The following is a 16,959-nucleotide window of genomic DNA, read 5'->3' as shown; positions in this document are numbered from 1 at the left end:
TCGTGGACAAGTCCATGCTTCCGACATTTTTATACCCTCCACCATACTATGGGGTCATTCCGTTTGTAACTACTCGAAATAATCATTTTAGACCCCACAAACTATATATATTCTTGATCAGCGTACAATTCTACATCGATATAGACATTTCCGTCTGTCTGTCCGAACGGATTGAAGTAGGTTGATGAAATTTTGTTAAAATCTATTGTATGTACGTAGAACATTTGGTATTGAAAACGAGCTATGTAGTTCCACGTTTTGGTATAGCCTCCATACAAAATGACACGTGACGCGTCGACTTTTTTAAGGTATTTTAAGATATTTGTCCCATTTGACGACCAAATCAATTGTAATTTGGTATTTTGGGTTTCCAGAAGCTAAAGAACATTTCTACCAAAAATTGTTTATATAGGTCCACGTTTTGGTATAGCTCCCATATAACGCCTCATGTATAGTACGCGTCACTTTAAGATATTTTGAATGTATTAGTCCAATTTGACCACCGAATCGGTATCGGTATCTCCCGATTTTTGTCATTTCGAATATTTAAGCTATACTAAAAAATGGCTGAAATTTGGTATTTACTCCTCCTTTTGGCTACAAAATTTTCCCTCAGTAATTTGTCCGTATCGGTCCATATTTTGATGTACACCCCATATAAAGGTACATTCCTATTTTCGGTATTTTGGAGGTTTTAGCTTCATTATCACGTCGAAGTGGCAGAAATTTGGTATTTAGTTTTTTTTCAGTGCTACAAAAATTTGCCCCAGCAATTTGTCGGTATCGGTCCACTTTTTGATGTACCCCCCATAGAACGGTGCCACCCGATTTTCGGTATTTTGGAGGTTTTAGCCTCATTATCACCCGAAATGACTGAAACTTGGTATTTAGTCATGTGTGGCACTACAAAACTTTTTGCCAGAAATTTGTCGGTATCGGTCCTCGTTTTGATCGGTATTTCAGTATTTTGAAGGTTTAATTATCGGTATTTTGAGGGGTTTGGCCTCGATGCTCCACTGGAATTGGAGTATAAAACTTTCCACCAGAAATTTGTCGGTATAGGTGTTTATATAGTCCCCTAGAACGGAACTCACGAAAACATTATAAAAGGTACAAACCATTCCTTGCAACAAATCAGGCAGCATACGTCCACGTTTTGCCAAAGGGTCCATGTAAGAGTACCACCCAATTTAAAATTTTTGAAGATTTTCCTATCGAATTGTTTGTTAATTGGAATTTTGTGCTCCCAGAAAATAGGAAACTTAAACGCAAAACTATCCTTTCACAAACATGTAGTTTTAATCCAACCTGAACCATGGACCGGTATTGCCCAATTGTATGTATGTATATCGATGGGTTTTTGCTGTAATTTGATATTGTGTTTAGTCAGAGGATAGAAAGAACAACGATGAGCTCTTTTAATGAGTGTTGCTACATTTTCCTTCTGAAGTGGATGTAACTTGGTATTTTGGGATCTCAATGGGTAGAAAACCGCCACACAGAAAATTATCTGTATAAAGTGATTATCATCAGTTACTTAAGGTATAGAAAGAGCTTAATAGTTACTAATTGTTCATATTTGCTTAAATACAGTGGTGGAGGGTATAAAAAGTTCGGCCCGGCCGAACTTAACGCCGTTCGTACTTGTTTTATCTAGGCTTTTGTGTTAAATAACCGGAGCCCCCATGAAAATTATACATTTCCGTAATAAACGCAAGAATGAACAAAAATTCAAAAAAATCTGAGATTTTTCGTTGGAGTCGTTCCAATTGCGCTTACGTTTACACAGTTGGCACAGGTGGCTTAAATGGGATAATCTGGCGCGAAATGACTATTGAACACTCTCAGATTATATTAGATTTTTTTTAAAGACTTCATAGGAACACATTTTTTTTTTTGAGGGACAGAGCCCGACCGGCTACTTTAGCCGGTCCGCCTGTGTATATGAATACTAAGGTTATGACTTTTTGATATTTTTTCTCAAAAATGATTTCCAGTAGCTGGAATAAATTAACTTTTGCCTATTAATATGGTTCATTTTATTTAAGGAATTAAAAAGGTTCCGCACAAACCTCTTTCAAATTATATATTTGTGAAAAATACTATGGAATGAAAAATGACAAATAACTTCTATTCCATTTAAATATTGAAAAAGTTACTTTCAATTGATATATGAACTAAAGCTATATATGATACAAAATGATATATGTATGTATACATACCATGGCACAATTACCAAGGTAGTGGTGTCACACCAGCTGTTCGAATATGAAATGTCAAATCCCTTTATAAAAAAAAATATTTTTGTTGTAATTTCCCCAACAACATAAAGACATAACATATTCAAAATTTTACGATGCCACTACCTGGGTAATTGTGCCATGATACATACATATACAGTTTGTCAAGTAATTGTTTTCGGACCAAGAAAATGAACATTTTGTGGTATTAATTAACGAAAAATGAAAGATAATTGTGATAAAATTGTCGGTTTTTTTGCAAAAATTCTTACTTAAGTCAAGATACGATGAATAAATAAAAAATTAAACAAAGTAATCTAACAAAAAATAACGAAAACCAATAACTACATGTAATGCAAGTTGTCAAATAAATGTTTTCGAAATATAATGGGGATTCCAAAATACCGCATGTTTTTGGTAAATACTTGAAAATCATGACATTTTATGAATTTTATTCTTAACAAGGATTAACTACTAACAAGTATCAACAATATTAGGAATAGGGTAGGGTTACCATATGGACCAAGGGATTACCAGGTCATATTACATGTAAACAGGGTCCTATAGGTTTTAAACCGGGAATATCTGAAAACTAAGACGTTTTATGAGTTTTCTAGTTCACGAGGATTGACTTCGATAAAAACAATAAATATTACCTACTGCATAATTATATTAGTAGGGTTGCCAGATCGGCTTAAAAGGTACCAGATTATATAAACAGCAAACGAGACCACCTGGGTCTAGAGTTGGGTAATCTAGTTCCTAGTTCCTTGTACTAGTTCCAAAACGTATGAGTAACATCATGAAATGTAACGTGGGATATTAAGTATACGCAGTTTGTTCAAAGAAAAAATGTGGGCCATTGGAACTGCTAAGTGAACTAGATAGTTCCATATAGTTCCTTTGGCACAACTCTACCTGGGTCTCAAAACAGGGCACCGACGTTTGTTGTTTCACTTAAAATTAATTAAAAGACAACGGCATCTCACGAAACAATTGGAAATATTGCAGTAGGAGACCAATATTGCTTAGAAATGTATGTGGTACAGATTTGGACAATTTTCCGAAATGTATTCTACGACCTATTGGAGACATTTCGCGTACTCTGCAGTACTACTGTAGCATATTTTCAGTGTTACCACGGAAGTCAGAAAAACTTAGAGAATTCCTCTGAACTGGCTATAAACGGTTAAAATCAGATGTCTGTTACTAAATCAGTATAGACTGACAGTAGTATTTTTTGTTTGTTTTAGAAAATTCCTTTATCCCTTAATTCAATTTAAGTTAAATAAAAAAATTTTAAGACCTGGTTATGGATCCAGCTAGTTGTTTACTGTTTATATAACCTGGTTCCTTTTTTGGTAGATGGCAACCTTCCTGATCTAATTATTCTGTAGGTAATATTTATTCTAATCAATGGCCATCCATCCTGGTGAACTAAAAAACTCATAAAACGTCTTAATTTTCAGATATTCCCTGTTTTAGACATATAGGACCCTGTTTACATGTAATATGACACGGTACCCCCTTGGTCCATATGTTGACCATCCTATTAGGGATATTCTATGACTAATATTGTTGATACTTGTTACTAGTTACTCTTTGTTATAAATAAAATGCGTAAAATGTCATAATTTTCAAGTATTTACCGAAAAAATGGGGTATTTTGGAATCTCGAAAACATTTATTTTATAACTTGCATTACATGTAGTTATTGGTATAATTTTTTATTTATACATCCTATCTTGTCTTTAATATGTCCACCAACTATTATTTTTACAAAAAATTGACATTTTTATCACAATTATCAGTCATATTTCATAAATTAATACAGAAAAATTTTAGTTTCTTTGGTTCGAAAACAATTACTTTACAAACTGTATGTACCGATATGATGATAACACTGTGCAACATTTTTAAGGTGATATTGTGCAAACAATTCGAATTGAGGATTTTTTGAAAGTACAGACCCAAACGACAAAAACCCCTAGTTGGGTTTTGTTGTGTCAGATCCAGCTCGGATTTTATGGCCCCATTTAAACATGGTTAAATATTGAGTTTTTAAAAAAATCGGAGCTATATCTCTGAAACCAATGAGAATCTTCTTCTGACCTCTGAAGCAAATTTGTAGATAAGGACAAGTATAAAATATTTGGAGAAATAATGAACTCAAAAAACTACATTTATTGCCTCAAATTTCAAAATATATGCAAAAATGCCACAATTTTAATACATTTCGCTCCGTATCTCCAAAACCGTTAATTTTTTTGAATATTTTCTTTTGGAAAAACATTCCCTGGAATGTAATACACAACTCCTCAGGACATGTCATTGTTGTAAAATGCCTCTATCCCGTTGTTTTTAGTACATTTTTCAACGACGATTTAATAAAAATGTCAATAATGTAGTGAAATCCGAAATGCGAGAATAAACTGTTGGTGTGAACTGAAACAACATGAAGTAAGCATTTCAGAGTTCGAAATGTTCTAAAGAATTATTGAGAGCTGGATTTGGAAGATTTTTGCAAAAGGTTACTTGGTACAGCTCCCAATAGTTTAGCCGATACTGACCAGAATTTCAGCAATTATGTAAAATTTTCTATATTTTATAGATTTTGATGTCCTAGATAGAGTTTTTCTTATGTGTTTTTTTTTCAAAAGATAAGTTCTACTAGTTTATATTGCAATAGCAAGACCAAATTCCTATTCGTTTCTGAGATAAAGGCCTGATAAATGCAAAAAAGTGTAGATTTAGCCCGGCTTAGATGAGGCCATAAAATCCGAACTGGATCTGACAGGACAAAACCCTACTAGGGTTTTTGTAGTCTAAATATGTACTTTCAAAAAATGCGTACTAGAAGTTGTTTGCATTTTCAGTGTTTCATAGTGTAATTAGTGAGAAACAAACGGTTATAACATTTTTGTTTTGTCGTGTGGCCTTAAAGTTTGTATTCAGTGACATATCTGCTTAAAGTGACTTCGAACAATTTACAAAAGTTCTGAAAAATAAATACTTTAAAAGCTTTTTTAAGGAATCACATTATATGATTACAATTAAGATTTTATCTAATCTTAGGTAAAAGCTTATCAAAATATGATACTGGGATATGAGGTTGTAAAAAAGTCATAACCCCAATGCATACTTCCGTTATATGTGCATATAAATGATGTGTATTTTAGAACAGTTATACCTCAAGAATTGCTCATCCTAGGAAAAAATCACAGGGACCAAACTTGTAAAGAATTTTCCAACTACAAAATTTACTCTAATTACTATTTGACTACCGTTACATTAGACCTTAGTTCTATCGGAGCTATATGAAAATCCGATACGATTTTCACAATTTTTGTAGGATTCGTTTTTTACTAATAACAATTAACTGGTAAAAAATGTTCATCGATTGGACCATAAATGTGGGTTTTAACGAATTTTCGTCAAATGCACCTATGGCCCCATACAAATTACGATGGAAACAAAGATCGCACGAATTAATTTTAACCGATCGTCATAAAATTTCATATATAAGGTTTCTGGGTCAAATGCAAAAAATAAATTAGGGGGTAGGAGTTACAATCAAAATAATTTTTGCTTTTTTGGGTAGGTCTAGTGCATATGTTAAATGTGATCAGTGACATCGGATTTTTGCATTTTTTTATTTCTTATCCGATTGGACTCAAATTTTGGATCTATGCGTTATAACGGTCAATTTTCCGATATACGGGGTCATATCAAAAACATGCAAAAAATATGCAAAAATATGCAGAGAATATGCAAAAAATATGCAGAATATGCAAACAGTTTTTAGTTGAAAATCGTCATAAAAGTCGTCAGAAACACTTTGTGTTTTCATCGTTCGAGCATGGTCATTTATTTATTTGGTATGCCACACGACAACAACTGAGTATTATAAATGAGAGTTCGGGTTCTTGATTTTACAAAACGTATAAGGAACAAGATATTGTTTATATAGATATAATATAGGATAGATTTGGTAAACATAATCAATAGGTTGAAAAAGAATAGAGACAATAGATTGAGTTTAATATAAAAATAGTGAAAACGATATTCAGAAATATTTGATTGATCTGATGGTGCAAACCACAGTAAAAAGCCAAATGCGGCAAAACTCATAACAAAGCAAGCAGAAGAAGATGGAAATTTCTCCAGAAATATTCAAAACAAACTAACAAATGAACAACTGTCGAAATTCCTAGAAAAAGGTCTACCAGACGTAATTACAAGTGAGATTTACTTGTTGATCAAGAGATTAAACATTAACTCCGAATCTCTCGAAAAATATCCTGCAACTTGGCCACAGAACATACGAGGGCGGTTCGGAAACTTCTTAGCCTATCAATGAAAGAGAATAGTTAGTTTTTCAAAAATATTTTTATTTTTCAATATAATCTCCTGAAACGTCAATACACTTAGTCCAACGCTTTTCTAGCAATTATATCCCTTGATTAAAATAGTTTTCCTCAAGGTCTTTAAAATAGTGGTTTACAACTGTAATTGCATCTTCATTTGAGGATTTGGGAACAAGTAAAAGTCACTGGGAGCTAAATCAGGAGAATAAGGTGGGTGGTCAAGCAACTCGTACTTTAATTCGTTGATTTTAGCCACTGTAAAACACTCTTGTGCGTTGTCTTGATGAAAAATTTTTTTTTGTGTTGTAAGCCAGGACGTTTTTCTCGAATTTGTACATTTAATTGATCCAAAAGGTTGCAATAGTACTCTGAATTTATTGTTTTACCCTTTTGCAGATAGTCAATCAATAAAATACCTTTGAAGTCCCAAAAACCCGTTGCCATAACCTTACCAGCCGATTGAATTGTTTTTGCCTTCTTTGGGGCACTTCCTCCAGCTTCAGTCCATTGTTTGGATTGTTCTTTTGTCTCTGGAGTATAGTGGTGGATCCATGTCTCATCAACAGTTATGAAACGACGCTTAAAATCCATTTTATTTCGCTTAAAACAATCCAAACAAGCTTGAGAAATGTTCATCTAGCGTTTTTGATCGACTGTTAACAAATGCGGCACCCATCTTGCAGAAAGCTTTTCCATCTGTAGTTCTTCATGCATAATTAAATGGACTCGATCATTTGAGATGCCCATTATATTAGCAATTTCACGCACTTTTATTCGTCGATCATTTAATACCATATCATGCGCTTTGGCTACAATTTCTGTTGTTGTTGCTGTTTTTGGACGTCCACTACGTGGTTCACCTTCAATGCTTGAACGACCACGTTTAAATTCAGCAACCCAATTTTTTACTTTCACCTAACACATTCACCATATCCTTATGAATTTCTTCTCCCGATAAACCTTTTTTATGTAAATATATATTTCCATTGTAAAAAAATTGCGGATGCGTCTTTTTTGAACACCTATTTCTATATGAAGGAGTTGCCAGATCGAAACAAAATTTAAAATGTGTTCATAACAGAGATGGAAGTTTCCAAAACACTTAACTTTTTCCTGTTTATATCGCGCTTTTTGTGCTAGGCTAAGAATTTTTCGAACTGCCTGTCGTTTATTAGTTACGGAATCGCCCTAGTGATCGGCTTCTGCCCGAATAGCGATGTTCGGCAGGGCTCTAGTTCGAGCACCTGTCGGCGTAGTGTCCTTCAAACAGATATTTATTCAGAAAAGGAGCATAATTGTTGTGACAGTCTGGCGGCCCTTAAGGCACTTAAACCATGGACCATAAACTTTCGAGCTATCCTTGACAGCCGAAATGTTCTCTATGATGTACCTAAGATCGTAAAACTTTACTCGTAAACTACCAGGAGGGGCAAAGGATGGTAAACAACTTGAAAGTTGTGAACGACATAGCAGAGCAAGCAGTCGAGTTCATTACCAAGTAGTTATCTGTACCCAGATGGCTTAAAAACCATTTGGGTAAATAAGAATAAAATGTAAAAGACATTTGTTTATTAATTTTCTCGTTTGGAGTTAAGCTTGATGATCGAAAATTTTTTGCAAGTGAAAAAGGAAAGCCAAGGACTCGAACCCACACAGTCACCAAATTACGTGACCTGGTTTCGCTGTTAGTTGAACAGCTCTTCAGACGTATCGGCTGTGGGATAGCTTCTCTGTCCTAGAACTTTTGGTTTTTCAAATGCAAATGTGTTTTTATACATTCACGGATATTTGGCCGTTGAATTGTATTTCTTCATGACAAACGCTTTTTTGCGTTGCCTTTGAAGTCATGAATTTGGCTTTGAACGCTAACACGCCGTGACAACATTTTTTCCCCTATGTTTTCAAGGACGCGGCTTCAACTCACAGCCGGGCTCAGCCTGTTTTTTATTTTTTGAAATTTTGCCTATTAGGGCGAAGATCATTTTTAATGATTTTTTATTAATTTTCTCGTTTAGAGTTAAGCTTGATGATCGAAAATTTTTTGCAAGTGAAAAAGGAAACCAAAGATTCGAACCCACACAGTCACCAAATTACGTGACCTGGCTTCGCTGTTAGTTGAGCAGCTCTTCATTCCCAAAAAGTTTATAATATAGGAGAAAAATGGGGTTTTTCACAATAGACTCAATTTTCGCCCTAAGGCGTTTTTCAGACATTGGCTTTATTATCTCGAATTCAGTAGCATGGTTTAATAATAAAAAAATGGTATTACCATGGTTTAATAAGAAAGGTTAGCTAAAGCTTTCTGTCAATTTAATTTTTTTCTTTCGACTGTTCCTAAAACGTCAAAACAATATACACAATCTGTGTATGTGTGTGTGCTGTAATCTACCTCTTTACTTATACCATGGGTATTACAATATATGTATGTACATATGACCATATTGCTATACCCTACACCAAAACTGTTTGCATATTTTTTGCATATGCTGCATATTTGGAATATTTTTGCATATTTTGCTTATTTTGTGCATATGCAAAATATGCAACAAAAATACAAAATATGGCACTATTATTGAATTCAGTTTTCTTTGAAAAGAATTTTGGACCAATCAGAATCTTCGTATATTTATTATTTAAAAATATGCAAATATGGAAAATCCGATGTCTAGTGATCAGGGATTACCAAACTGCTTTGGTCTTTCAGGCACTCATTATAAGCACTTGTCTTGAACAGGTCAAAATTGATGTATAACTGTTCAGTAGATTTAAAAATACTTTCAGTAACTCCCAGGTAGATATTGTACTGTTATTTCATGGGATCGTTTAACAATATGCTATGGATGTATTTGATTACAAGAGTTCTGTTCTATAATACCAAATACCTACATTGTTAACATCTGCAGCTCCTTTTTCGAACAATGCTTAATTACAATTTGTCTGTCCATTGTTGAATTTTTCTTTCTTAATCGAATAAACGATCACTGTCATTGTGTTGCTTATTTTTCTTATCATTTCTCAGAATTCTGTTATAAAAACAAAACGAAAGGCGAAGCAAATGGCAATGGCCTGCAAAGTGTGGAGAAATGTTTGTTATTTTTAACAACTTCCAGGAGATGTTGTAATCTATAATAAATATTTTTGACGTTTCTCCTGCAAATTTTAAGTATGAACTCAAGTATGTTCATACAAAGACATAAATATAAGTTGTGTTCCAGAACTAAAAAAGTTTTTAAAATTTTTACCAGTTGCAGTGTGCAACATTTTACGTTTCTTTACATCAAAACACAGCTCATTTTGTATGGGAGTTGTTTAACATATGTCCCAAACATATCATATGTTTGGGTCCTGCAAACAAATATATGTTTGGGAGCAAACAAATTATATGTTTGGGTGCAAACAAATTATATGTTTGGGTGTCCTAAGACACCACTTGTAGGCTGAAATACTCAGGAAAAATTTGATGTTGCCTGGCCTGGGAATCGGCATCTGGAATTAAATGATTATAAATGTAATAAATAGGTACATCCACATTTCAGACATATGTATGTTTGGAATGCGGATGTATGTATGTATATGAAACATGTATTGATGTAATTGCCAATGTAAATGCGATTTATTCCTTGTCCAATAAAATATTTCCCTTCACTTTTGGATTCAGTTATAAAATGTCCAATTATAAAATGTAATGGACATTTAATTTACTAAAAAGCACCATTTCTTTAAGAAAACACAAAACACTGATTTATTCACTCACATTACGGTCCTTACTCAGCGATTTTATTTAGACAACTGACAACTGAAAGCAACATAATTAATTTTTGTCTTTTCCTCTTCGCTTGCTACGTTGGTTAACAACAACAAAGCACGAAACACACGTGTTTGGCCAAAGCTTCTGCGTCTCATATTACACCATACACACAGCTCTTTGTTATAAAATAGCATTCCGCATCCGCGAGAGCCCTGTTATAAAAAATGTGTTCTAACATAAAAAATATGTTGGTACCCAAACATATAAAATTGAGATATGTTACAAAATGTTGCAAACATACATTTGTTTGGACACAAACAAATTATGTTTGGATCCAAACATATATTTCTTTGCAACCAGTCCCAAACAAATATTTGTTTGAACCCAAACATATTTCTAACATATATTTTTCTGCGTGGAGATATGTAATTGGCGCTGGAATCTAACATAATGTAATGTTAACATATTACCCATGCTCATATTACATTCCTAATACTTCTATTTGTAATTTTCACCCTTAATGGTGATTTCAAAATAACATATAACTATATCGATCAATTATTCAAAGAGTGTCACATCTTAAAAAAATGTAGTTTAGAGAAAAATGTGTTTTTACGTTGCCGATTGAAATTTGACTTCCCAACTTAAAAATATTATTACAAAAACTTTAATATAACTATGTACTTGGACGTCTTTTGTGAGCTCCAATAACAGCAGTTTCTGAACTTTTTATTTACAGATCGTTGTCACAAAATGAAATTATGATGATAGGTGGTAGAGAAATCTGGAATATACTTTGTGTAAAACGAGAGTTTCGCGCAGTTGAAAATGCATTTAAATCAACCCCAAAAGGAACAACACCAACAAGAACAGACAATCCAAATATCAAATGATACTTTTTCAGAGACGCCTGATAACATTATATCTTTGGCTTCAGACGAATGTGGCCGTGAGATAAAAACATTGCTGCTCACATCAGATAATGAGAAATTTGCGGGTTCTTCGTCATCATCCACAGACTCTGGTGTCAATATAAGTGATACTGAAACAACATCGCCTCCGTCGCCCTTGCCGCAATCACAACAGCTACACAAACAAACACCGACATCCATCACAATCTCAGATATTGCATCAACAGCCGTAACATCCAGTCCACTTAGAAATCAACTCCAACAAAATTATAACAACAATTCACCCAGTTTCACATCTACTGATAACAAAACAAATAACAACAGCATTCAAAGTCGGTACATCGTCGACGGCAACAAGCGAGAGGCAAATACTTCCGATAGCGAGTTTAAAAGCGATTCAAAGCAATTCAAAACTAACAGTAGCAATGACAACACTTCACAGGCGAACATTCGAAATGCCATTAATATTGAAAATGTGATAAATAATAGTCATACAGCGTCGGCGAAAGAGAAAGTGGCGTCTGAAGTGTCAGCCACGGCGGCTGGAGCGAAACTATTTAACCAACCACGTGCGCCATCGCCCTCAACGTCATCAGTTGTGTCGTCATCGGATGCATCAGAGAACCCGCCTTTTCATATCCACCACTATCATCACAATGGATCACCGGTAGTTTCAGTACGTAGCATTAACTCGAGTATCATCTACACCAGTGATAGTGATTCGGAAGACAATGGCAACCTCGAAGGGGAGCATAAAAATTATGTGATAAAAAAATTGGGTACTCAGGTAACATACCCGCCAAATCATCCTAATATTCCAGTCATCAATAACGGTCTAAAAGTGGTGGACCAAAAAATCACACCCAATGGTATGGGTCCACCGCCTGCATCTCCTCTGAAGGTGATACAGGAAATGTGTGACAATGTGGATGTGTTCCATCCCCATAGGCAGGTAGCAACCACTTCCTCAATTCGGCCGCAGGTTGCTATTAGCAGCTCCACAGATGTCACTATCGGCGACAAGCATTTCTATGAGGGTCCAGTGACAATACAACAGTTTCTCATCGATAGTCGTAACAAGTGGAACGAAGGCAACGGCACTGAGAATGTTGTATTTACAGATGAAAATGGTGATAGTCGGACAAATGGTAAGTTCCAATGTGGTGTCCTTATAAATAACTCAACTGAAGTACATAACAACAAATTTGAAGTGTTGCATACTCTAAAATACGATTTTTTGTTTCCGAGGTTATTCTCGTTACTAAATATTATACGACATATTGTTGAAAGACTCATTATTTACGTATACATATCGCTCATTTACGCAAAGAGTGGCATAACTCAAAAAATGCGTTTTTGGAGTTAGCTTTTTTTCTACGACTTCTACTTTATCTTTTGTCAAATTGTGTCGTGCTGATATCTCTAAAACTCGACGAGTTACAGCTCATTTACTACTAGTTTCGCATAATTCAACACAAAAGTTTATTGAGATTATGAAGCACTAAAACACTTGAAATCTTGCTGGATCTTGAACAGAAATTTAGCACTGATATCTGGCTAATCTTTTTAAATTGGGAAGTCAAATCGCGCCAACTCGCGTTTTTCTCGAAAACACTATGCAACACTGAAAATGCAAACAACTTCTAGTAAGGATTTTTTGAAAGTACATATTTAGACTATAAAAACCCTGGTTAGGGTTTGTCCTGTCAGATCCGGGCTAAAACTACACTTTTTTTTTCCATATATCAGGCCTTTATCTCAGAAACGAAAAGGAATTTGGCCTTGCTGTCTTTAGCAATATTGTAGCCCCTAGTAGAACTTATCTGAGACATTTTACAACAATGGCATGTTCTGAAGAGTTGTGTATCACATTCTAGAGAACATTTTTTTAAAAGGAAAAATTAACAGTTTTGGAGATATTAAGGAAATATTTGGAGATATGGTGCTAAATGTATACAAATTAGGGAATTTTTAGATATATTTTGAAATTTGAGACAATAAATGTAGTCTTTTGAGTTCATTATTTCTCCAAATATTTTATTCTTGTCCTTATCTAAAAATTTGCTTCAGAGGTCAGAAGAAGATTCGCATTGGTTTCAGAGATATAGCCCCGAATTTCTTTAAAAACGCAATATTTAACCATATTTAGATGGGGCCATAAAATCCGAGCTGGATCTGACACAACAAAACTCAACTAGGGGTTTTTGTCGTTTGGGTCTGTACTTTCCAAAAATCCTCAGTTCGAATTGTTTGCACAATATCACCTTAAAAATGTTGCACAGTGAAATCGATTTTTTTTAGATGTGTCACTCTTTGAGTAAATGAGCGATATGTGCATACATTATACAAAAGTTCAAAATGTTTTGCTATAATGGTACCACGTGCACCATTTTCGAAGTGAGTAACCGATTTGGTTCATATTTTGATCATCGTAATATTTCTACTAGACACAGATCAGGTTCAAATACGGGCTAACGATCCACTCCTTTGGGCACCTCCCACACAACATTTCGGAAAAGTGCAGTTTAATACATCCTCTCGAATCGTTTTGATTTTTCTTGCAACAGACGGTGCTTGAGGACTCTATCCCGATGGTGCAAGTTTTTTTGAGGGACAAGTCCATACTTCCTGAGAAAGCTGTAAAAAAGTACTACGGATACCATGTGTAGTGGCTGGTGCTCACGGCAACAACTGAGTTGGTCCAAACTTTGCATATCGTAATAATTCTTCGAATATTAGTTGAAATTCGAAGATGGGACTTATTGGTCCATTCCTTCCGGTACCTCTCCCATAAAAGTTCGAAAATATTCGCTACAATGCACATTGGTCGCAGATGCGAGTTCTTTGGCAAGAAGTCAATTTTTTAACATTCGATGTTTTGTTGTTTTCTTCGCAATATGGAAGTAAACACTCCAAAACAACAAAAACAAATATTGTTTATTCTAAATTTTTATTTACCGTTAGACGAAAAGTTGTCAAAGTTGAGATTTCTTTACTGTGTTGAGAGAGTTAGTGTGCAATTTTGTGTGATAAATTCTGGGTTATAAAATCACAATAAGAAAAAGTTATAGGGTAAAACTCAAATATGGAGAAGAAAGACGAAAGTAAGTAGGTTAATTTTCCAAAAAGACCTGACGAGAAATTCTGTCTAAGAACAAAGTTATCAACACATCTCTGGAACCCTCTTAAATTATTACCTTTTTTTCTATTTTAAAATTGATCGGGGTCGAAAGAATTTTGATCGCTAATGGTTGATGTTAAAAAAATCAAAATTACACTGATGTTTCTACTTAAAGAAAAAAACTCATTTCAAGTTGCAATTCGCAGCGATAAATGAAGCATATTTTTTTTATCTTACATCAAATTCCGAAATATTTGAATTTTGGCATAGTACAGGACTTTATAGTATGGACCTGTAATCCAAACACAGTAGGAGAGTCTTAAGGAAAAAAATCCAAACCTATTGATATGAGCGGGCAGAGCGGAGTCTACTATAGATATTCATATATTTCATACCACAAAGACGGGCCAGCGATGCACACCGCCGCGCCTTCTACATTTATTTTTTTAATAATTACTGTCGACATACATACATACATACGTTACGAGACGTTTGTACAACGTGAACAATAATGATAACGAAATATAAACAAATAGAAAAATTGATAATAAAATCTGATTCTTTTTGAACATGCTATAATAACAGCATTACTATCACATTTAAATTTCAATTCAAAACCTGACCGGAATCATTTTTAACCTAATTTACATCTACGTCAGCATTCTTCTCCACTCTTCTCTACCTTCGCAATTCATGGTTTAGATCACTTAAGGGGATTTTTTCTATTCTTTTATTCACTTTCGTTCGTATTTATTAAATGTTTTTATATAAATATCATTATCCAAAAAAAGCACCCCAGCACCGAGTGGCAATGACTTCAATTATCAATTTGTTATTACCAACCCTAGTCTGGTTAGTAGCTTCGGCAAACTTGTACATTCCGGATGCGTCTATTCCGAATTCAATTTTCCATGCGAAACTATACGCGTTAAAAAAATTAACATGGAACTTTGTGAGAAGTGTAAAAACCCGTTCAAAACACATGAGCGAATTCGGCGGCACATCATCTGCGGCGGGGAATGTGCGAGAAAATTTCATAGTCTATGTGTTGATTTAAATGCGGATCAATTAAAGCTCATTATTTCATCCGAAAATATTAAATGGCTGTGCGATGAGTGTGTGCGTAGTAGGAGTGCTGCTTCTCAATCTGAGTCACTTGAAGATTGCAATTGGCGGTTGATGAAAAATATGCTCAAACTATATGAATATCACGAAAGTGTGCTCTCGCACATGCAGAGCCGTCTATGCCATTTAGAAAATTTGACGGGTCTTTATAAGAAATGTAAGTACATACCCAGCAAAAAGTTTGCATCCAAAACAACAATCAGTAAAACTGATGATTTCTATAAAAATTATCTCTTGACTTTTGCTTGAGTTTACTCAATAATTTGTACAAACTTTTACTGGATGTTGTGCGTTTACTCTACAGTACAATGCAAAAGAAGTTAGTCATCTACAAGAAGTAAACGAACAACACTATTTCAGAAAAAATATAACATCACTTTGTTTGATATGTTTAATTCTCATTTTTCATACAAAGTCAGTCATTTTAACGAACTATATTTACATATATCCTCAGCATTTAGGCCATTGCCGAACAAGAATTGTAGTTGCCCTGTAGGAAATGTCAATAGTGAATCTATACTGACTTACTACTGACATTGTCAACAGTACTACTGACAAACTGTAGACAACTAATGTAATTTCCTATAGACATTTTGTATGAACGTGTCATTCGAAAGTCAGTACTGACAATGGAACTAGTATGTCAATAGTAAGTCAGTAGTTCCTCAGGAACCATGTGTTGACATTGGAGGTAGTGAGTCAATATAGACATTGGAGGTAGTGAGCCAGTATAGACAATGTAAGTAGTGAGTCAGTATAGACGTTGGAGGTAGTGGGTCAAAAGTACCAGATTTTCAATACTAAATGTTTTAGCTTATTTTGGAACTTTTCATAGATAAAACAGCTATATAGTACGTTTAGAGGTAGTTTACACTATCTATCAATGTCATATGACACGAAATAAAAACATTCCATATCTACCCACGGAGGCAATGTGGAGACGTAATTTTATTATATTTTTGCTGGGGTGGACGCACAGAATAAATGGCGTAAGGAAAATCTCCAATATTCCACATATTAGTGAATATTTAACGATGGAAAATTTCATGTCATATGACATTTACATATAGTGTAAACTACCGCTTAATAAGAATATGAAGCTACACAATTGTTTAAATACTATATTTCATTAAAGAATAAAACAAATAATAATGAAAATGCTAAAAATGTACAAATTGCGTATTACAGTATTTTTATCTTTTTAAATGGCTAAGCCAAAGATTCCACATAAGTAAAAATTAGTAAATAAGACAATGTTTTCAAGGCCGCTTAAACATTTTAACATATCATTAATAAAAAACGTTTTCGTTTTATTTTCTTGGCCAAGTCGCACCAATGACTTGTCTGCTTAAAATAGTTCTTCTTCTGTTGCACTTAACGTTTTATCAGGCGATTCGCTGAATGTTGATATAACATCTAGGAATTGGAAAGAATAAACATGTATAAA

General features: G+C 34.3%; 1 protein-coding gene across 9 annotated transcripts in view; it reads left to right on the top strand.

The window, feature by feature from the left end:
* The window catches only part of LOC141402585 (peptidoglycan-recognition protein LC-like), a 78,537-nt gene that overhangs the window by 36,060 nt on the left and 25,518 nt on the right, over positions 1 to 16,959 (top strand). For all 9 annotated transcript variants that reach the window (XM_073984183.1, XM_073984189.1, XM_073984188.1 and 6 more), the window contains exon 2: positions 11,095 to 12,414. In XM_073984183.1, coding sequence (XP_073840284.1) covers positions 11,184 to 12,414 — 1,231 coding nt within the window. In that variant the 5' untranslated portion in view covers positions 11,095 to 11,183. The remainder of the gene's footprint in view (positions 1 to 11,094; positions 12,415 to 16,959) is intronic.

Source organism: Musca autumnalis, unplaced genomic scaffold (assembly GCF_047663935.1).
Source record: "Musca autumnalis isolate F117 unplaced genomic scaffold, ASM4766393v1 scaffold_4, whole genome shotgun sequence".
Taxonomy (NCBI): Eukaryota; Metazoa; Arthropoda; class Insecta; order Diptera; family Muscidae; genus Musca; species Musca autumnalis.
This window is presented reverse-complemented; position numbering and strand designations above follow the sequence as displayed.